Below are 22103 nucleotides of genomic sequence, written 5' to 3'. Positions count from 1 at the left end.
GGGAACGTATATATGAATGTCTTGTTTTATTATAAAGATATAGTACTGTCAAATATCCTATTCTTCAATGATTGCTCATAATTTATTTGTTCAATGTTTAATGTTAATGTATTTTTTAGAAGAATGTATTTTTGATCCATTATGCTCCGTATCTGTGCTCTCAATGAGTCCGGTTCCTCCCTGGACTCTGATGGAGAAACCCATCATGTAATATATTACCATCTAAAATTTATTAATCAGTTACTTAAACTTGTTGGCCTGTTGATTATGATAATATTAGTTTTTAAGTCCTGGAGTGATGAGTTTTTCATTTTTATCACACCTTCTCGTTAAGGAATATGATAGTTACGTAAATAGCAGAATATTTTCGCTGAAAAATTTATCAGCATTGTTTTAATTTCATTGCTTAAAGCCTGTGGCAGTTTGGTGTTAATATATCTTGTTTTATTATAATAATAATTGTTTTAAATGGAAAATCTTGAGACTTGTTTTTGCAGTGAATAAATCTGAAATTTAAATTCTATAATTTTGCAGGTCGAGACAAAGGAGGCTCAGGAGGCAAACCTACTGAATCTGTATACTGCAGCTCTCAAGAGTATAGCGGCGGGGAATATAAGAGTTGCAAAAGCAAACTTATCCGAGATAATCAGCTCCCCTGTCTTTCAGGTATACCGGAGAAAATCAGACCTTAAGAAAAGAGAAAACATGAAGGATTAAACTATTTTCCCCAATTGAAAAACAACCTGAGGTTTTTAGTTATATGCAGGCTCGGTTATCATTTCGTAATGACCTCTTATTATATATTTCTTGTTGTAGGACGGAAAAGAGGACGCACTTGCCTGTAGTTTAAGATACAATGTGCACAAGAATCTAGGAGAATGTCTCCTACAGGAGGGAAATATTCAGGAGGCTCAGGATGAACTCTTAACTGCGGCAGAGATGGATGGTGGAGATATTACACTCTGGTTTAAAATTGCAGGTGGGGATAATTTTACCAGTTACTCACCCATCTTTAAATTGACCTTTTTCAAGGAAAACAAAAGAAAAAATAAATAAAGAATTATCAAAATCTTTTTGATCTTATTAATTATTTTAAGGATTTATTGATCAAGCGCAGTATTTCTGTATTTGCGTATTAATTTTAAATATTCAGACAAACTTTGTTTTATTCTCGCATTTGATGTCAATTCTGTAAAAATGTTGTTTAATCAAGTTATTTTTTTCAGGAACTGCTGTAAAACTGAACAACCTGTATATGTGCAGATCAGCTTTGGAGCAGGGATTAAAATGTAACCCAAACCATTGGCCGTCAATTGAAAACCTTATCACGGTCACCTTTAAGTTGGGAGATTTCCTTGCTTGTCTTGGATACTGTCATCTGGCGGAGGAGAGAGAACCTGGCTCCGGAAAGGTTATCTTATTCAAGAGTAAGGTTTACAAGGAAATGCCGTTTCTCCAGGATGTGTACGATGACAAGGACTTTGTTCCGATCCCGACGGAGATAGAAACCTTCCGCTCCGAGATAAAAACAGAACCCGTTCGTGAACCCATTGAGTTTAATCTGGAGGAGCTAACCCTGGAAAGTTTAGCTGAAAATATATTCTACCTGAATGAACGATGTGATGAGAAGGGTACCTGCTTGAACCCTATAGAAACCGCGTGCGCTGTGGACAGGTTGGATGAATACAAGAAGAATGAGGAGGAATCCAGACTGAAGGTCTCATTACAGAACCTTGTTGATGAGATAATCGATATTATCGAGGAGGAGGAAGAAGTACAAGCTTTTATTGAAGATCTTCTGGACGAACTTCTCTGTAATATGTTTGGTGTTGAACCTAAGACTATACCAGAGAAGATATCAGGTCAGATTATTAACGAAATACTGGAAACCGTGATGGAGTCGAAAGGAACCAAGAAGAAGAGTGTAGTAATAGAAGCCAAGCCTCGGGTTCAAAGAAAACCGAATCCTTTCGATGAAATTCCTGATGAGTTGATCGAGAAACGACGAAGTTCTCGAAAATCTCGTCTTATGGAAAGCATAAATTGTTCGGATGCATCTAATGATCAGATCAATATTCAAACTCCTAGAGAACTATTAAAGAGTTTCCTCCCTCCGAACCTAAAACTTGCAAAGGAATCTAAATCAGTTGTAAAGAGTACCCGGAGTTCTAACTCTGCTGAACCTGCCTCTAAGTCCTTGTTTACGGACGAGAAAGTAAAAAACAAATGGTTTAGTCCTGAGCAGGAGGCGCAGGAAGTTAATAAATTCCTACAAGATAATTCTGGTAAACCTATCTGGCATCTCATGCGATCTTTTCTAGATTTATTATTCAGGTAAAATATTTCTCTAGAATCGTCTACATAAACTAAGAATATCTGACGATAAGTGAGCCTTTGAATGTAAACCTTTTCTAATAAGCTAAAAACTGTTATTAATTTACATAATTTAAGATTTTATTTAATATTAATATTACAAAATGGCTTACTTTATACTTAAGCCATTAGATTTCATATTCCAATAGGAGGGAATATCATAATAACTAAATAATTTCTAGGCTGGATGCCCGGCTGGTCTGGCCCCAAGGTTTGGTTAAATTCTACGGGAAAATATATGAATCCTGGAGATCTCATCTTGGAACACCACTGTCTGTAGAGAACCCGGAGGAGAAACTAACTCAAGAGTTTCTCCGATATTATATCCTGGGTTGTGAGTGTATTGTCGGATGTTTGTTGGAGGATGAGGAGGACGAGGATGAAGAAAGGGAACGAATTCCTCCTCATCTCTCCGCCCGGCTTCATGAAGATCTAGAAGAACTATATTATATTCTCCCTGCTCTTCCTGTTGATCTTCATCTTAGGATTCATTCTCTCCGGTTTTACTATTTTTTCCTTGTGAATAACGAGAATGAAATATTGTATGAGAGCGCAGAACTGACCCGTATATTTGACGAGAATCCCGGGATGGTTATCTGTAATTCCTTACCTCAATATCAGATCGCGAGTAGGAAGTATCTAGAGGAATACTCTGGAGGTATTAACAGAAACAAGGAGCTAGAGGAGCTCAACCAGTATTATGAAACCAAGAGATATTCGGAAATAGTTACGCTTCTCCTTGGAACCTTGGAGTCGACCTGCTTTACTCCTAGTAAGGAGACCTCGAGGGTTCCAGACAAGGAAACCCAGATTGATATCCTTGTAGAAAGTTTATTCCATGAAGGTATGTACGTGAAATGTTTGAAGTGGACTACTATAGCTCTAAGTTCTACCTGGTGCCACCTAATCGTGGACGAGGAGTCTGAGGAGGAGAGAAAACTAACCCCTGAGGACTGGACTATTGTAGAATCCTATCTGAAAACAATCGAGTGCTGTATCAGCAACACTGCTGATCAAAGTTTCGAGGATTTCAGCTTCGATACCGCGTCAAAGCTTGCGATGATTTTAATTCAAATCCTCACAATACAAATTGAGGATACTCCAAGTTCGGAGCAAAGTTATGATTTGACTCTTCCATGGATTCTTCTCTATAAATTGATTGTATGGGGGGAAGAATGTTTAGAAGAGAAGATCAGGTTTACTATGCCCGGTTCTCTCAACCTTCTCTGCTCTGCGCACGATTATCTAGGTCAGAAATCCTGCTGCACTTCAAACAATGGTAGACTTTTAACTTACATTGTCGACATTTTTATTCCTTTGCTCAGTGGAGAAGTGCTTCCTGTGTACTCGGAGCAAATCAAATCCAACCTGGAGCAAGCAATTTATTGTCTATTTGCTCATCCTAGTAAGAAGACCCGTGTTAAACATCTGGCGGACCATAACGTCTCCCAGATAGGTCTAACCTGGCAGCCTGCACGCAAACTATACAACTATATGAAACCTGAGAAGGTTCCGGAGCACGATGATGTGAAACTTCTCTCAGTCTCTGCAGATACTGATAGTTTCATGAAGCGTCTAGTTGCTGTCCTGCCCTCAGCTCTAGGTTTAGACCAGAGGAAACAAGCAGCTAAGCAATATGTTCAAGGGAAGAAAAAGAAATTGAAGATTAAGAACGTGGAGAAGTTGTCAAAAGATTTGAAAGACCTATTCTATCTGTTAGCTGATTATGCATTTAAGAACACGAATGATTTAGATAAAGCTATAGAGTACTATACTCTAGATATAAGCTTTAATCCTAAAAGATATGATACCTGGGCTGCTCTAGCGCTAGCTCAGGCAAGTAAAATGGATCAGAGATTAAACTCATGCAAGAAATTAATCCCAGGCAAGATGCTTGAATTTATTAACGCAGTTGAAACTTGTTTTAAGAAATGTTTGACTTTAAATGAAGAGAATTCGAACCTTTGGATAGAATATGGAAATTTCTCTTACAATGTTCATTCCTATATTTCCCGAACCTTGAACAACTCAGAAGAGATGAACATGGAGCTGTTTGATAAACTGGAGGCAAAGAAGGATGAACTACTGAAGACAGCATTGAAGAACTATAATAAAACCCTTGAGATATTTGAGGCGGACGGAATAGATGAGAATGATGTTGATGAACGCTGGTTAATCCACTATATGATTGGAAAGATAAATGAGAAATCCAACTCTCCTATCACAAAATCCTTGAGGTGTTACATCACCTCTATGGAGTGCCTGGAAAGGAACGGATCCATTTTACCGAAAAAAGTGAACTATAATAGTCCTCAACCCTTGTCTTTAGAAACCATGGAGATCTACTACAGGGTGCATGCTAGTATCCTCAAGTATCTCGTTCCATTCGAGAATAAGGAATCTGGATTGGATGTTAGAACCAGGTTGGATCTGTATGATATCATGAGAACTGTTCAACTCAACAAGGTTTACAGTACTAATGCTCAGGAGAGCAAACTGGGCAGGTTTAGCAGAAAACGAAAGAAAGTAACAATTAATCTAGAAGAATCTGGGAATAAGGTAGAACGTGTTGATGAAACTGCAACAACTGTAATGCGGGATGTATTGGAGGTGATGGATAATCTGATAGATGACGTGGAATACACCAACGATGAGACTAAATGTGAAGTCAGTAAATTGATCTCTCTGGCATTAATGGGTCTCGAGGACGTTGCATTCCATTTTTTCCACCATTTTAAAGCTCTGTACAGGCTAGCTCACTACTACTTTTTCAGTACCAAGCACAAAAACCTGGGTCGGGTTCAGAAATTGCTTCTTGCCGCAGCCACTGAGAGAAACGTACTCTGTCCAGGATTATTTTTCGGAAGAAAACCCAATCAGATCTTTAATGATATCTGGAGAATACCAATATCGGAGATAGATAGACCAGGCAGTTTTGCGTCCCATTGCTCCAAGATTCTAACCCTGCTCCTTGATGTTCTCCGAAGCCTGCCTGATCTGAACACTCTGACAGATATTGCTCTGCAACTCCGAAAACCTCCGACCGAGGAGAACAAGTTTGTTCATGAGAATGACAGGTTGGAGGTGGGTACTATGGCCAACACCTATCTAATCAACACAATCAAGCAGATCGTTACTAAAGCTGTGACTGAAACTGAGACCAGGAGAATATCTTCACTCCTGGATATATACAGGGTTTACCAGAAGCTAGTTAAACAATGGCCAGGAAAGGATAAAGAGGTTTTATCCTTTGTTAAGGAACTGTACGGAAAGATAAAGGGACGAAGTGAGAAGGATAAGATCAGTAATGATGAGGTTTTTAAGTTTTGTAATCAGGAGATGGGAAAACAAAGGTCTGGATCGAAGAATGCAACCTCCAGTACAGTCTGGAGCAGTTCTGGAGGAGTGCAGGCCAATAAACCCAACCCTGCTAGCACTTCAACTATTCCGACCACAGGGTTCCAACCTCGCACTTACAACTCCAAGCAATCTACTCCCTCTCTGCAATCCAGCACCCAACCTTCCAATCCTAGCTCTAACCTACCAAGTCTAACTCCCGAATCTCAGAAACACTTTACTGAGTATTTAGATAAGATTTCAAGATTTCAGGAGATGGTCTTAATGAATATTCCCAACATGTCACTCAATCATATCGCCTCCCTGAGTGATCTCAAGTTTGAGGATCAACCTCGAAACGTCAACAGTTTATTTCAGGCGCTCCAGAAAATGTCTCAGTCTGATCTGAAATCATTAAACATAGATACTACCAAACTAAATCTGATTGCTAGATTCGCTACTTCTATTGGATTAATTCAATCAGCTGTAAACTGTTATGTGAGCAGGATCAAGTCAATCATAAACCCTGTCCCTGTCCCTGTAGTTCAGAAGACTAAACCCATCCTGCAACCTACTCCTGGTTCTAGTACTTCTCCAGCAATGAACAAGGTCAACCTTGTCAAACCTCAGTTTAAACCTAAGATGACAGAAGCGCAGAGGAACCTGAAAAACCTTCAGATGTTGCTAAAACAGCAAGAGAACAACGCGGTCAGCGCAGCTAAAAATATTTTAGCCTCTAATAGCGTGACAATAACAAATGCTGCGTCAATAAAGTCTCAAGCTGGAATGTCTGTACCAGCAGCTAAATCAACCCCGCTACCCGTACCTAGAACCTCTTCTCCGGTAGCAAATAAACCTCCTGTTTCACAATCTACTATCGGAGCCATTAGCTCTAATATCTCAGAAAAGTTCAAGAATTTACCTTCAGGTATAACTTTAACGGTGGAAAGAAAAGAATCTCCAGGTCCCCCGGAACATAGTAATACTACCAGCTCTGGGTCCCCTCCTCGTCCTGTCTACCAGACTGGGAAGACGATGATGAAATCCAACTCTCCCGTACCCAGAGTACCGGATCCAACCATTCAAAGAGCTCAGAACTATACTAAGAAAACTACTCAAAAGAGTAAACTGGCTCAATTTAGAAATCAGGTACTGATTTTTTAATCTTAATTTTATGTCGGGGGGGGGGGGGATTTTTGAAGATCTAAAGAAATGTGAGAGTAAAGAGACTAAAATAATGTTTAAATACATTTTGTAACTCTTTGATTTAGATTTTGTGCCTTGTTCAAAAAAAGCTTCCTTATTTTTTAGTGTCTCATTTTAATAATGTGTAGGTTCAAAAATCCCTGATTCCTGGTGCTCAAGGTACTGTTAGAGCTAGTGGAACTGTTACACAGGTCCGGACAATGCCCCAGCAAGCTAGGGGAGGATTTAACCCCCAGCAGAGTAGAGGGGGAAAGATGGTTCAGGGTGGGCGAGGAGGGGGTGTCCAAGGAAAATCTGGACTTTACGGCCAGCCTGTCAGAAATAATGGTTCTGGAGTTCGAGTAACCCCACCGGTACGTTCATACATTAACTTTTTGAAGAAAAAAATACTTTGAAAGTATCTGACAATGTTTCGGGGGGGGGGGGGGGGTGGAATAAAATGTCAAATTGGAAAGTTTTGTTAACCCATTAAGAAAATGAGTCTTTACTACAAACTCTGATTTTCAAATCCCTATATCTTTGCTGAAATATTAAATTTTGACATCACCAGTTTGCAAATATTTAGGGACAAGAAAATTTGAGCAAAGGCTCAATTTCTTTGTTAACATTTCTCTAATTCCTTGAAAGTCTAAATCTCCACATTTTTTTATGAATAAAGAATTATATTTAGGTGAAACCTGCTCCCAAACCATCATCAGAACCAGATATTATCTGTATAGATATAGACTAATGGCCTTCATTTATCTGGAACTATCCTCATCATTCAACAAAACAATGGATCACAAAATAAATATCTTCAGAAAAAAAAACAGTTATAAATTATCCTGCATTTATATATTTATATCATGTATTTTCTGTTTGCGAAACGCATGTTTTCCTATTTGTATACTGAGAATCCTTGGTGTACTCTAAAGCTGTGGACCTCTCTTATGTATGTACCTGATTTCAGAGGTCAGGATGTCAAGCACTCCCGTGTTTAAGCAGGACCTCCCACCACAGGGAGGATATGCTCCCATTAACTTTAAGAGAATACCTGCGAAGACGGTCAGTTCAATATGATCTATAGAAAATTTTTAGCTTTAAATAAAACTGAAACGGAAAATTCACCTCTTTTGATATTTTCCCCCTAAACTTCTTTTTATTTTACCCCAATAATCAATAACCATGTGTTCCCATAAGTTTAAGTGCATCAAAAATTCCTCCACTTTAAAGGCAAAAGATTAACTTTAAGGAGTTGTTAAAAGAAAAGGCGCAAAAAATTCTTTCTCGATTCCCCCAAGAATATGTTTCCCCACATGTTGGAATTCAGCAAAATAGAGAAGGATTTAGAAAATGAAGAAAAAACAAATTCGCCTCTTCTATTTGATTTTTCCCGCAATCGTCTATTTCTTTATGAGTTTAAATTCAGTCAAAATTTCTAGCGTATTGGGCATGAACAAAAGTCTAGAAGGGAAAAGTTTTTTTGTAGTCTTGATTTATGATTTATTTCCAGTTTGAATTCAACAAAAATAAAATTATGAGTTTTAACTCTTGCATATACCTTCTTTGTGGCGATTTAGTTTTGTTTTATTTCATATTTTCATTGTTTAAGGTTTTAAATGCACCGATGATCTACGGTGGATTTTTTATCTCTCTTGGTATTGGTTACTGGACCTACAAGAGAGGGATGAAACAACTTGTTGCCGAGGTTAGTTTTTTTATGTCTCAAAAACATTAATTTTGTTTAAATAAACATAGTAAATATGAATCCCATTATCTCGCTTTCAATTTAAATTTTCTTGATTCTATTTTTAAGTTATCTTATTTCCAAAAAACTCCATTTTTTCCTCCTACTACTTTTGAAGTTTAATTTAAAAATTAATCTTCATAATTTCCAGAGTTATTAATTTAAAGATTTGATCTCCAAAGAAGAAATATTTTGCTATGAAAATAAACGTCGTTGTGTTTAAATAAATCCCCCCACGTCTGCAATCAAGGTTCTCCCAGATTTTGTGCTTTTCAATCTCATCTTTCTTGTATATATTATTAAAACTGTTTTTGTTTTAGAAAATTGAAATGAAGAGTGCAGATCTTGCGCTTACACCTCTTATGCTTGCTGAGAGAGATAGAGAGTTTCTTAAGCAATGCAGAAAGTAAGGGAAACTTTAAACATTAATACAAATCAATTTTTGAAATGAAGAATATATATTTACTCTGGAATCACTTGAATTCTTACACGTTTTTTTTCATTAAAAAAATGCTCTTTATTTTTACTTTTACTTTTTTGCTACTGTTAGTAAGACTTAATGGACTTCTGGACTTCATAGTTGCCTAATTTTTTGAGAATTTTTGCAAATTTTTTCTCATCAATTGTCAGGTACTGCTTTTTCTGCTGATTTTACCTGAGCTGCAGCTGATTTTCTCTGATTATCCAGCCAGTCTTTCATATTCCGATAGTTTGTTTTGTGTGGTATTGTGGCTAAAGTATTTGGATATTGAAGGGGTTGAATTGATGGCAGAGGTATGTTATTAACTGGATGTTGAGTGGGTGGCTGAGGTTTGTAGTCAGCTGGCTTATGAAAGTTTTCATATTCATCATCTTCCATAAGCTATTCTTTGATTCTTATTGGATTCCATGCAGAGGTTTTCATACTGTTTTTGACTGTGTTTTTGTTGGGTGGCTGTATGTTGTATGGATGATTTTTGATTATGGAAATCCTTTTTTTGTCTTTTATGTATGATGTAGATCTCACATTTGTTAATTCAGCGTTGTGTGAGTGAATGATTTTATGCATTTGTATGTTGGTTTCCTGACCGTCTGTAACTAGAAAGGTATCCCTGGCTTAATGCTTATCATTCTGAGATGGTATGATTGCAAGATCACCAGTGGCCGAATTTAAAGAATTTGAGCGGCGGTTTAAATTTAAGCCGCGGCTTAAATATGGTTGGTTCCACTTAAAATTGTATCAAATGTTTCAAGATTTAAGCCGGCGCTTAATTTAAACCGGGTTTTGGCGGATTTAAACTGCGGCTCAAATTCTTTAAATTCCATCTCAGGTTTCAGCTGAGAAGTGCTTGTTTTGACTTTGAGATTGTATTTTGTTCTTCAATTGATCAAGTCTAAGTTGCTCATAATCAAGGTTTAAGGTTTTACTTGTATTCATATCTCTAATGAAATGCATCTCAAATCTTTCCTTGGCGGCACAGTTTATAGTTCAGGAGGTTGACAGCATGATGTTGTTTGGTTGTGTGGTGAGTATAAGCTGTTTTCTTTATGTTTCAGGAATTGTATACTTCTTTTTACTGTTTATTGTTTCCAAAGTATTGGTTTATTGAATTTTCTTTGATAAAATTGTTACAGAGTTCTTTTGTGACAATTGCTTGAAATCTGATCTGCCAGTTATTTCTGTTGAGGGTGATATCAATTTCTCCTGCTGAGGGCATTTTAGTTTTACCATCTTCAAGATTAGATAACTGGGAGTTTAGTTTTATAACAAACTCATAGGATAAAACAGTTGATAATTTTGCATAGCTAATAGTGGCTCCAGAGTCCAGATCAAGATCAATGTTTTTTTGTTTTCATCTTGAAGAGAGAGAGTCTGGGTAGGGATGGGTTGGATGAAGTAGCAGGCCGGTTCATTCCCGAAATTATGAGAGTTTTGAGTGTTATGATGGAGTGTAAATAATGGAATTTAAACCTGCTCTTGCTGATCCTCAGGTTCAGTTTCTTTATCCATAGTCAGCAGCTGTCTTCTCCAGTGTCTTCATCAAGCTGTACAGCATTTAACAGTGCAGCTGTTCATGACCAGCATCTGCAAGTCTTTGTTGGTTAGTAATGGACAGGTTGGTTGGCCAAGATAACGGCTGTGGAGAAGTGATTGCCTTTTGATGCTTGGTTGAATCTTGGGTTAGGAGGCTGCTGGGAGTTGAATCATGGAGGTCTGTGGAAGAAAGTTTTGGGACTTCGGTTGTTAACAACCAATAAAAGATTGTGGTTGGAATGAGCGGTTTTGTTGATAAGATGTCCTCCTGTAGATACGTGCAGGCTCTTCTGTGAATGTTGCAGATTATTGTGGCGATTCAATTTCTTGTATGTTTTGTTTTGCCTTGGTTAGGATTCTGTTTTGAAGTCCATCAGTCTTTTATCTGTGCTTATTTTGTGTCCATAGTTTTCTTAGACAAAGGCAGAAAGCTTAGGATGTATGAGTGTGAGGACATTGAGAAGGATAAGATCTTCCTGGGTTGGGGATAATTTTTCAGCAGTTGCCATAGTCTCTTGTTTCCAGCGTATGACATCTCCTTTCTTTGCCATGGATTCCATTATGTGGCTTCTATAGCTGTTGTAAGATCCAATTGGTGTGGTCTGTGCTGTAGGATCATACAAAAATTTTAGAATGTTTAGGAAGTGAATACCTTGTTTTTGTATGTCATAGTCTTTCCTGATCTTTTTGTACACCCATTGTAACCTAGTACTGTGGGGGACAATAGGTTATTTTTGGAGGTCATTTTAGGTCGTTAAAGGTCAATAGATGGTCAAACACTGGATTCATTGATGCTACTTTATTCCCTGGGTTCCTATCTTTCGTTTGATATGCCTAAAGCCATAGTTAAAACATTTTTATTTTGGAGGTCATTTTAGGTCATTAGAAGTCGTTTGAGGTCATTAGAAGGCCAAACACTGGATTCGTTGCTGCTACTGTATTCCTGGGGTTTCTAGCTTTTAATTGATATGCATAAAGCCATAGTTAAAACGTTTTCATTTTAGGAGGTCATTTAGGTCATTAGAGGTCGTAAGAGGTCATTAGAAGGTCAAACACTGGATTTGTTGCTGCTCCTGTATTCCATGGGTTCCTAGCTTTTAATTGATATGCATAAAGCCATAGTTAAAACGTTTTCATTTAGGAGGTCATTTAGGTCATTAGAGGTCGTAAGAAGTCATTAGAAGGTCAAACACTGGATTTGTTGCTGCTACTGTATTCCCTGGGTTCTAGCTTTCGTTTGATATGCATTAAGCCATAGTTGAAATATTTTATATTTGTGGAATCATTAGAGGTCATTAGAGGTCATTAAAATTCAATTTTATTTTATTTTAGGAATTTCAATCAATAATTAGGCGTGCAGCCAAACAATTGGAATATAGGAACCAAAAATGAGGGAAGGCCCCCCTGCTCATCAAGAAGCACATCTCCACCATCCCCTTTAAAATTTAAATTCTTAGAAACCGTGATGCCGAGGCTAAGTTAATGAAGGATGTAGAAGGTTGGGAGGTTGGAACCTGGTATGGACACCCCATTTACAAGGTAAAATATTGAGGAAGGGGTGGGGGTGGCGGTATTTTCCGCTATAGCACTTTTGGAAATTAGTTTTCTATGAAATATTTCTTGCAATGGTTGACACTTGTTTACATACCAACCTCTGTTGTTTCAGACTACCGGAGATAAATGGTTTGATCCCGAGGTTAACGAATTCTACGCACACACTTCAAACCCTGAAAAGAGAAAGTTCGGAAATCATGTTAATTGGCTCAAGATGGACTAAAATATATTTATATCTCCTAGGTTAGTTTAGTCGTGTATACTGTTTCAGATAAAGATGAGAGTATGGAGTATTTGAGTATGCACCTGCCGGAGCTTAAGTTCGGTCGGAAGGATGTAAATGTTCAGGCGTACGAGCAGGCGCTTACCAGCTGGACGGATGATGTTCCCACGTGCAGGTTAGTTTTCGGAGTTATTCCTCGTATATTTTTTCTTCTACAATTATTTCCTCTGTTGTTCCGATGAGTTGAAGAAAATAAATGATTTTTTTGGGTAAAAGGTCTCAAAATAAGGGGAAAACCTTGTATCTATCACTAGCTGTAATTCCATATCTCAAACTTTAGTTAGTTCATAGTTCATATAGCAGGGCGCCCCTAAAACTCTGATTGATTGATTGATGTCCAATTTTCTATGTTCCATCTAAGAAAAATTTCCTGCTTCATTCTTCACAAATTCCATGGCTTTCCATTTATTTATTATTTATTATATTACTCTGATGGCTTTTCAAGTACATTCTCTTGAATGATTGATTCTGATTGGTGAGTGAGTGAGTGAGTGAGTGAGTGAGTGAGTGAGTGAGTGAGTGAGTGAGTGAGTGAGCGAGTGTTTGTGTGATCTTTTGTTTGTTTGTCTGGGTGGGTGGTTGCCTGGGATTGATTGATTGTGTGTTTGTTTGATTTGATTAATTGATTGATTCTGACTTGTGTAGGGAGAGTGGTGTTGGCTCAGCTATAAACGAGCTATACCGGAGGGATGGAAGTAGAATTCAAATTCATTCTTTTCAAGACAGGTTAGACCGGGGTTTTTATATTTTGCTCATTTTGTAAAAAAAATATCAAATTGATATTATTCACCAAAAAGGTTAGAGTTTAACCAGGAGGGATGATAGTTCTCTACCTGTGTGCTCAGTTAGCTTTACTGTACACTTACAACTGTTTACTAATATTGATATAGCATAGGTTAGGCCAGAATCTCTTTTTAATAATCAAATATGCAGTACGCTCTCGGTATAGTTAATAGCCTATACAATTAGTTAAGGATTAGCGTACATCATCACTCTATACACTATAACCTCGTTGAGTTTAACATTCCCTCTTCTCATTAATCGGCTGAAATAATAGCAGCAAATCAAAGTAATTCTTAAACAATATATTCAATTTTTCTCCATTTCTAAAAATAAAAAATAACTATTTTCCATCGAGATTATTGCAAATATAGATATACAGGGTGTCCCACATTAAATTAGACCGCGTCAATGGGTCTAAATTACGATTTGGGGGACAAATTAGAAAATTTAAGAAAAATTAATCATTTTGAAAAATTTGATAAGGCAAATAGAAATTTTTTTTTTGCAGAAAATGCTAGATTTTTTGTATAATATGTGCGTATTTAGGTTTTAAAGATTGGAGATAATCTAATATGATATGGGACGCTCTGTAAAAAATTTGTTAATATATCCATCTGTTTATTTTTTGACATTTTCTTCTAGATCATTTCGGTTTCGAGTAGAAGACTACGACCTCTGTGTTTACGGAGTATTCGATGGGTTCGGCGGAGCTCAGGTTGCAGATTTTGTGACGAAGCGGATACCGGCGGAACTGCTCTGGGGTCAACTCGTCCCGGAAAAGTCAGGTTAGATCAGTTTTAGAAAAGAGGGTTTTTTTGGAAAATATATACTTTTGTGTTATTAGATGAAACCTTTTATTTATTTCATATTTTTTAGATGAGGCTGTGAAAGAAACCCTACGTCAAGCTTTCATTAGTGTTGATAAAGAATATTTCGAATCAATAGGTCAGTATTAAGATATATTCTGTATTTACTGCTGCCTAAGATGTAGTGAGCTGACCGTTAAAAAAAAAACAGAAAATAAAAGTCCAATTCTGATTTATATCTCAATCAATCAAAAGGAGAAAAATTGTGGAAAATAATTGTTCAATCTTCAATTTTCATCAAAAAGAAATAATAGAAAAGTTGCATTTTCACTTTATCTGGTAGAATCATCTTATCAATTATCATATCATAAGGAGGATTGGGAATTCCAGCTGTAATCGTTTAGTTTCCTAATAACCTTTTATTTATCTAGGAGACAGATTAGCTGCTAGAATGGTAATGCAGTGTGATCCTCAGTATTCCTCTAGCTCCCAGCTGGAGGAGCTGGAGGACCGGGTTCGGGCAGGCTCTGCTGGTGTACTGGCGGTTGTACTAGGAAACCGGTTATTTGTCGCGAGTATAGGAGACTGCAGAGCCCTTTTATACAGGTTTACGAATTCTCTTGTAATTTTTTTCCTGAGACATGCATAGGGGCGCGGCGTCGAACAGAGGTTGTGATTGAGCCCCCCCTCCCAAATCCCCCATTAGAGAAGTGGTTCATTATGTTCCGTTTCAGATAACGGGAACTTAGCCCCCCTAGATCAATTCCTGTGTACGCCCCTGGATATGTTTGGCAGTATACGTGTTATACAATTATAAAAGATCCCTTCAATAATATTTTATTTGTATCCGGAGTAATCTCCATGATACTTTTTTTCAGAAGCGGCGAGATTCTTCCCTTGTCCATTGATCATACAATATATAACGAAGACGAGCTTCTCCGTTTATCTCATCTTGGTGTCGATCTCAAACTAGGAGTTTCCTACCCAGAGCTAGGAGAGAGATCTTACACAAGGTCGGAGAATTACTTATGTATTATTGCATAATTTTCTGAGGTCGGATTTAATGACTATAGCGAGTGGTTGAACTAGGTTTGGATAGTTCACCAACTTCTCTAGAACCCTCTCGCATACACTTTTCTATATTCATTAATTTCAATATACTGTCAGTTGAATAAAAAAAATTTATGTTAGATTTAATTGTATTTGATTTGATTTGATTTGATTTGATTTGATTTGATTTGATTTGATTTGATTTGATTTGATTTGATTTGATTTGATAGGTGTTTGGGAAACTATCCTGTGAAAGGTGGGTACAAGGAGTCAACCCTCCTTGCCTCCTGTCAAGACGAACCTGTGATACCTGAACCTGAAGTTCTTGGAGGAATTCCTATCCAGGACTTCTCCTTCCTCCTCCTCTATACGAAGTCTCTGTGGCACGCCGTGGCTGAAGCAACTGGATGTCAAGATCCGGATTCAGAGATTGCCGAACTTTGTAGATATTACTTCAGGTACATTATTTAGTTAATATTTTATAAAAACCGTTAAGATAAACTATTAAGATATATGTAGACAGTCTCATAGTTCTAATATCCTGCGTTTTTCGAATGGAATATTATTTCTTTTTTTTATTCAAGACAAAGCTACAGGGTCTTCCACTAAGGACCACACTTTATAGACAATTGTACGGATTCTGTCTTGATTCTATAACTGAAACTGGTTTTTTTCAAATCATGTGATGCACCATAATGGACTATGTTAAAAATATAAGACCAAATTTAACCTTAAGTTCGAAAGAATATCAGAGTGTTTCAGATCACTAATGGAAACAAGCAGAATAATCTAGGGCCCTTCGATATACCATGAACAATCTTAATACTTAAACCTTTTTTTTGAGTTCTTTTGTTTTGTTATGATTTATCATTAAATCGGAGAAAATAATTTTAATCAACCTTTCCTTAATATTGCATTTTGGATTTGATAGTTTGTTCAATTTTTTTCATTTTGTTTAGAGAAGAATCAAGTTTATCCGGAGTAGCCCAAGCAGTAGTTGACCAGGTTGTCCGGTTACATCATGACCGCCTGGAGGCTAGTGGAGGTAGAGCAGATACAAGAGAGGACATCACCCTTCTTATCAGAGAGTTTGGAGGATGCCGAGAACCTCGTGGGAATACTCCGGGTAGAGGGTTGTCCAGAGGGTTGATGGATAAGAAGGAGGAGAAAACGTTAACCCGGAGTAGTGCAAGGTATATCAGAATTTTGTTCATACAAAATCATTTAATTGGCCGGTTATTAAAGAAATACAATCACAAATACACATTACACAGCAATACCTTCATTCTCTGAGTAACGATGACTTGATTCTATTTTTGATGAGACAAATCTTGGCCATATTTTTGTGCGTTTATGCTATGAAAATCCGCAATCTGTGAATTGTTGATGGCGCTTTAACCCTATCCCTGCTGGGGTACTTGAAAACCAGGATACGCTGGGGTCCCCCAGCAGGAATAGGGTTAACAATTGTCATGGCATCAATTAATGGACAGTTTTAAGATTTCGTTTACAATCCCTTTAATTTTGTATTATTTCTGCTAGACCATCCCGACCTACAAGATCCAGTACAACTACTGAGAGTAGTGGAGTATATCTGGCAGGGAAAGAGATACCTATAGATGAACACGGACGGATACAACCCTACGTTGACTTTGCTCCGTTCTATCAACTGTGGAACCAACGGAAGTTCTCTCAAGGTTCTTCGGATAAGTGAGAAGACTGATGGCAGAAACAGAATGCAAGAAGACTAATTATTATGTCAAACCAAAAGTATTTTTTGCGTCCCAAAATAGTAATAATCGAACATTCCCTTCATTCCGAAGCTGCTTAAATATTAACCGCCCCCCCCCCCCAACAAAAAAAAAACTCTTTCAGAAAATGCGCAAAGTCATATCCCAGTTCAGGGAACTCGGAACTATACTCTGAAAGAGCTTATAATTGACAAAGTCTTTCTGAATTGTGCGTATCTCGTGCATGAGATTTTTATTTTACGAAAACTGTCACAAATAATTAGGCACGGGTTCAAAGTAGTGCTGGGCATCTTATTTGATCTGCATATCAAACAATCGGGGTGTTTTGGATTTCAAGAAGTTTTGCAAAAATTATTGCTTTACAACTTAACCGGTTTGCAAAGTGCATGAAGAACAAACTTTCGAATATCAAAATTTCTAGTTTTTTGAGGAGAAACTTGACAATCAAAACCCTTGAATGTGATTAAATTGGATCCTGACACTATTTCTAAGTGAAGTTTCATCCTTAAGTACAAGAATATATGTATTGTATAACATTTATGTATTATATGTAATGTATCCAATAACTAGTCGAGTTGCTATTATTATAATAAATGAAGTAATTCTCTCGTTTTTTTAAACTTCCTGAGAAATTAAGAATTAGACCGGTTGAGTCTTGGACGAGTTGTTTATAGTTGTTCATAGGAAGAAGGAACAGTCTATGTTTGTTAAGTTTGCAAATTATAAATGGGTAGAAAGGGAAGGAGCCTAAATATAATTAGCAAGTTTGGACTATCAGAGAATTTTTAAATCCTTTTAGGAATATACTTATGATAAGAATGTAAAATGCGGGAAGAAGAGTATCATTGATAAAGTTTTATTTTACTCTAATAACAGATGAGAAAGAATCGCTTTTGCCATGAGAATAAAGCAAGGTTCATGAACCAATGAAAAAAATGGATTAATTTGAGAAAGACAATTATTCGAATAAAACTTCAGAAATTTCTTTTAAAATCAAATAATTGAGTTAGTAACTCGGATTATTTACGGCCACAAAGAAAAATAGAAAAGAACCCGTGTCAAGTAAGACATTTTGTAATATCTCTTTCAATATTAATAGCAGCCGGTTCTATTTTTGAACGTAGACTCATATAATTTGTTAGGAGCAGGATATGAAGTCAGATTGTCGATATCTCTTTCCGGAGTCTTGGAACCTCTGAAAAGTGACCTCCGTCGGCTCCGATTTTTTATCTCCGGCCTCGTTGGACATAAATAGCCCATTTTTTAAATATATACTCCCAATNGGTCACTTTTCAGAGGTTCCAAGACTCCGGAAAGAGATATCGACAATCTGACTTCATATCCTGCTCCTAACAAATTATATGAGTCTACATTCAAAAATAGAACCGGCTGCTATTAATATTGAAAGAGATATTACAAAATGTCTTACTTGACACGGGTTCTTTCGAATCTGTTTCTGAGGATCATTGGTATCGTATTCAGTATTCATAAAGAGAAATATTTCTAGTAGTATAAAATATTTATTAACTGAAAAACACAAGAAAGACGCAAATATTCACAATGTCTGGGATTTAAAAATGTTTAAGAAGAGAGTCCTTAAAAAGGAATCAACAAAAGAAACCCCATTTAATATTGACATAACTTTTTGTACACGTAGATTATGGGGGTTCCTTATCTTTATTAAAGTCCTTAGGAACATGAAAATTATGTGAAGAAATTTAATTTATCGTTTTGAACACCGCAGTATTTCCTATTTAACATAATATAATTATATGAATCCTAATTTCATTCTTTTGAAATGTAACTGATAATCCTAGACTTATGATATCTCCATAATCTTTTAACATATAAAGGAGAACGACAAAAAAAGCGCGATTAATTTTGTACAATTAAGAACATTTCATCAGCATTTTAAGATTCATTAAATTTCATCAACAAGTTCCCATGTTTGTAAAGATTCCCTGTACAATATGCATAAAACTACAACTAAGATAACAGAGCTTGGAACTTATAAATGAATGAATTAAGTTAAACACGATCTATCCTCGCAGCGGATTAACTGATTACAAAAATACACCAGTATGTTTGTCCAATCAAAGATCGGTTTTAACCAATGAGAGATTGATTAATCCTCTACTCATCCAGTACATTTAAAAGTTCCTACCACAAGATCTCTTAAAGTTGATTGAAAAATATCCGTTTTGTGTATACCCCACTCTCCACTAAAAGCTACTAAATATTTTTGGTCAGTGTACTGCAAATTACTTCAGAACACACCGAAAGCTTAGTTAATGGTGACCCAGCGAGGTTACTCAGTTTATCCGAGTGCTTTTACTGCTAGGGCGAGCTTATTCCTTGCTTCCTTGACCTTCTCCTCCTGTTCTTTGATCTCGAGATCGGATACCTCCAGGTCGGCCACGAATGGTTGCTCAGGGTTCAGGAATAAAACAGGGTTCTTCTCTTCAGGAATATTTTTCTAAAATTAAAGTAAAATTTCTACCATTTTATTATTGACACTAAAACTTTTTATGTATAAGATACTATTATTCATAAATTTTATACCTATAATCAATATATTGTTAAATACGTTTTTTTATTTGTAAAATCCATCTTTCGGACAGCTAGAGTAAATATGGTAAATATATTTATTTATATACATCATTTTTATCTTAATTTCAAAATACATACTAGCTTTAGAATCCGGCTTTGCCCGGAAACTAAATTTTCGCCATAAAAGTAAACCCATGCATTTTAGAACTTTTAACCCAACCTAAAATAAAATTCCCTTGTTTTGCCAGAATCTCAATCTAAAATTAAAGCAAATATCCAGGGGTTTATGAGTTGTGATCGGATCTATCCAATCCTCCCAAGCTTGGTGCTTACTGCAGTGGTTTGCACTCATCGAAAAAATAGTGTGTTTTATAGTGGCGAGTGAACAAAGAGAATAGAATATATATTGGAGTGGAATTTTGACAATCCTTCGGTATGAATTGTGTCAGTCCCTTTCAGCCTGAAAGGGAGTTCAAAGTGTACAAAGTGTAATGTAAATGTTCACAAATTATATGCAGTAGAGTACATTAATACAGTATATTCACTAGACTATCCATTTCAATTTAAAATTTTTTAAAGCTGTTAAATAATCTTTATAAATTGAATTAGGTGAATAAAAAACATCATTTGATTTATACTTTTAACGGGAAATCATCGTTTGTAAAGTGAAAGGCATAGAGTCTATGTGTAATGATCATTGGTCAATTATAAAACCAGCCTATAATTTCATAATTTGGTTTTCTTTTAATAATAATTTTAGATTTTCTATAAAATGATGTTCCAGGGCCCAAAAGGTTATATAGCGCAAATATGTGAAGTACAACTGCAGTATGGAAACAGTACAACAAAATGGCCGTTTTACACTTTTTGTTATAGTAAATTCCACTCTAATATATATTCTATTCTCTATGCGAGTGAAAAAGCAAACTTTGTAAATACAGATGCATGATATCGTTTCTCATTGATTTAATCTTAACATTAATTATGATATTATTAAATATTATTATATGTATTATATTCCTGATTTGAGACTCAAATAAAAAATAATACCCTTCCAATTTTAATTTAACTTTAATTATTGATTTAAAGATTGAATTGTTCGAACCTGTCCTAAAACTGGTTTCTTGTCTAGATGCAGTGCAGTACTAATGGAAGCTAGAAGAGTGCTATTACTAGTCTGACCCTGTAAACACTCTAATTCTTTAATCCTCCTTGGCAGACTCATCTCAAACAACTCGTCGTCCACGTTGCTAGAGGTTATATTACTCAGTCTCATCTCCCAGAAGAGTTGGCGAGGTTTCTCTTTCTCTGATTTTATATTCTTAACCTGGGTTTCATGCGTCTTAAACACTGTCACGGGTTGCTTGAAAATTGACGCAGTTTGACGGATTGGGGATATCAGACTATTTAGGTTCGTGGTCAGGGTTGCGTCAGTTACAGGTTTTTTCAAAGGTTTTCTGCTCCGTCCTGACTTTATGAGAGAGGATCCCATCTTGCCCGCGCTGTAATCGAACCCGGAAAGATCGAAGGTTTCTCCGATCTCTTTAATGAGATCATTTTTATTTCTAATCTTCTTTCCTGCCGGGCTGATGTAGAATACATCTAGTCTACCAGATGAGACTCCGTTCGTTCTCCGGGAGGTTTCCCGGATCCATCCTGGAGGTAAGGCGGAGCACAGTTCCTGAGATTTCTGAGAACTCATTCTTAACTCACTTCTGAACAAAAAATGGTCAAAATTATTTAATTCATATCTTTTTTTATTAAGTTTTATAATTTTATAGATTTCAAGTATTTGTAATAATTTATAGTTTAGTTAAATCCTACCAGGTTCTTCTGTTCTTCTTAGAAAAAATTGTTTGACACTTAACGAATTAACATAAATAAACAACTCAGAGCTCCGTGATGGTTTGTGTTGCTACTGAGTACTGAGTACTAACTGCAGGGTTACCAAGCTCTTCTAGAGACTGGAGCTCAGATGATATTCCAGCGATCAATTATGCCATTTTATGCTATTTTCTGTAAAATTGAAAATTATCCCGTTTATTCCGTTTTTAAAGCTACAATTTCAAAATTTGAGAAAATCATGCTGTTTTGGTAGGTTTCATTTTTTTCTCGCGCCTGCGCGGACTGGTCTTAAGCAAACATAAAATCTCTAAATTTATGAACATATTAGACTCCCCCCTACTCTGGGCCGGTGGGAGGTCTACGAGTGGGTCTACAGTAAATATTTAACAGTCGATGAGAAATTTCATAGAATCTTGTAAATATTTTCATGCTGGATGATATTTAAGAAGAAATATATTTTTTGGGACACATTTACAATCCCAAATTATGCCGATTTTAAAGAAAAATTGTGCTTTTTTCGGAAAAATTTTAAAAGTATGCTAAATTGTGCCGTTATGCTCTTTCAAAATATTGGATGCTTTTTAATTTTTGGTTTGTTTTGAAAAAACGGCATCCATTATGCCTGGTTGGAAACCCTGTAGTACTGACTGGAGCCGGGAAGGGGGGGGGCTCTACAGTGTCTAAATCGGCGGTTTCAATTTAATTCTCTTATTTATTTCGTTATTTCAACCCAGATTCATCCCTTCAAAACCTGACGGAAACTTTATTAAGATAAACTCACAAAACCCTCTTAAATCTTTCTACATTATCATTCCGTTTTTCATGA

The 22103-nt window shown here is 36.5% G+C and overlaps 4 protein-coding genes across 7 annotated transcripts; 3 read left to right on the top strand and 1 right to left on the bottom strand.

Moving 5' to 3' along the window:
- Nucleotides 1–13: 13 nt before the first annotated feature.
- On the top strand, nt 14–7865 carry LOC111695580 (calcineurin-binding protein cabin-1). Its single transcript, XM_023464949.1, has 7 exons — nt 14–207; nt 535–666; nt 817–979; nt 1227–2334; nt 2556–6858; nt 7044–7268; nt 7586–7865. Exons 1-7 carry the CDS (start codon nt 142–144, stop codon nt 7643–7645), a joined length of 6057 nt encoding a protein of 2018 aa, XP_023320717.1. The 5' UTR covers nt 14–141; the 3' UTR covers nt 7646–7865.
- On the top strand, nt 7728–12481 carry LOC111695582 (NADH dehydrogenase [ubiquinone] 1 alpha subcomplex subunit 13). Its single transcript, XM_023464951.1, has 5 exons — nt 7728–7959; nt 8507–8602; nt 8962–9047; nt 12113–12194; nt 12322–12481. Exons 1-5 carry the CDS (start codon nt 7849–7851, stop codon nt 12430–12432), a joined length of 486 nt encoding a protein of 161 aa, XP_023320719.1. The 5' UTR covers nt 7728–7848; the 3' UTR covers nt 12433–12481.
- LOC111695581 (TGF-beta-activated kinase 1 and MAP3K7-binding protein 1) lies at nt 12479–17495 on the top strand. 2 transcript variants are annotated; one of them, XR_002763901.1, is made up of 10 exons: nt 12479–12607; nt 13138–13218; nt 13918–14060; nt 14152–14220; nt 14513–14687; nt 14960–15094; nt 15362–15589; nt 16091–16324; nt 16674–17158; nt 17375–17495. XR_002763901.1 is itself a non-coding variant. In XM_023464950.1 (9 exons), exons 1-9 carry the CDS (start codon nt 12495–12497, stop codon nt 16843–16845), a joined length of 1350 nt encoding a protein of 449 aa, XP_023320718.1. In that variant the 5' UTR covers nt 12479–12494; the 3' UTR covers nt 16846–17495. The 2 variants fall into 2 exon arrangements, 1 of the variants encoding a protein (XP_023320718.1); XM_023464950.1 differs by having other exon boundaries at nt 16674–17495.
- Nucleotides 17496–18380: 885 nt separating this feature from the next.
- Nucleotides 18381–21433, bottom strand: LOC111695576 (methyl-CpG-binding domain protein 2). 3 transcript variants are annotated; one of them, XR_002763899.1, is made up of 4 exons: nt 21257–21433; nt 20538–21147; nt 19047–19358; nt 18381–18889 (listed from the first exon to the last, which is right to left on the bottom strand). XR_002763899.1 is itself a non-coding variant. In XM_023464943.1 (3 exons), exons 2-3 carry the CDS (start codon nt 21132–21134, stop codon nt 19200–19202), a joined length of 756 nt encoding a protein of 251 aa, XP_023320711.1. In that variant the 5' UTR covers nt 21135–21147; nt 21257–21433; the 3' UTR covers nt 18381–19199. The 3 variants fall into 3 exon arrangements, 1 of the variants encoding a protein (XP_023320711.1); XR_002763900.1 differs by having other exon boundaries at nt 18381–18868; XM_023464943.1 differs by having other exon boundaries at nt 18381–19358.
- Nucleotides 21434–22103: the final 670 nt, after the last annotated feature.

This window comes from Eurytemora carolleeae, unplaced genomic scaffold (assembly GCF_000591075.1).
Source record: "Eurytemora carolleeae unplaced genomic scaffold, Eaff_2.0 scaffold231, whole genome shotgun sequence".
NCBI classification, from domain to species: domain Eukaryota; kingdom Metazoa; phylum Arthropoda; class Copepoda; order Calanoida; family Temoridae; genus Eurytemora; species Eurytemora carolleeae.
Note: the sequence above shows the minus strand (reverse complement) of the source record. Positions and strands in the feature narration are given on the sequence as shown.

Coding starts and splice junctions, on each gene's coding strand:
- LOC111695582 (XM_023464951.1), top strand. CDS start 7,849: ATGTACCTGATTTCAGAGGTCAGGATGTCAAGCACTCCCGTGTTTAAG. Junction 8,603..8,961: donor TGAAACAACTTGTTGCCGAG/GTTAGTTTTTTT, acceptor TTTTTGTTTTAG/AAAATTGAAATGAAGAGTGC. Junction 9,048..12,112: donor TTTCTTAAGCAATGCAGAAA/GTAAGGGAAACT, acceptor TTAAATTCTTAG/AAACCGTGATGCCGAGGCTA.
- LOC111695581 (XM_023464950.1), top strand. CDS start 12,495: ATGGAGTATTTGAGTATGCACCTGCCGGAGCTTAAGTTCGGTCGGAAG. Junction 14,688..14,959: donor TGCAGAGCCCTTTTATACAG/GTTTACGAATTC, acceptor ACTTTTTTTCAG/AAGCGGCGAGATTCTTCCCT. Junction 15,095..15,361: donor GGAGAGAGATCTTACACAAG/GTCGGAGAATTA, acceptor TTGATTTGATAG/GTGTTTGGGAAACTATCCTG.
- LOC111695580 (XM_023464949.1), top strand. CDS start 142: ATGCTCCGTATCTGTGCTCTCAATGAGTCCGGTTCCTCCCTGGACTCT. Junction 208..534: donor CTGATGGAGAAACCCATCAT/GTAATATATTAC, acceptor ATAATTTTGCAG/GTCGAGACAAAGGAGGCTCA. Junction 7,269..7,585: donor GAGTTCGAGTAACCCCACCG/GTACGTTCATAC, acceptor AATTATATTTAG/GTGAAACCTGCTCCCAAACC.
- LOC111695576 (XM_023464943.1), bottom strand. CDS start 21,134: ATGAGTTCTCAGAAATCTCAGGAACTGTGCTCCGCCTTACCTCCAGGA. Junction 19,359..20,537: donor AGAAACCAGTTTTAGGACAG/GTTCGAACAATT, acceptor CTTTAATTTTAG/AAAAATATTCCTGAAGAGAA.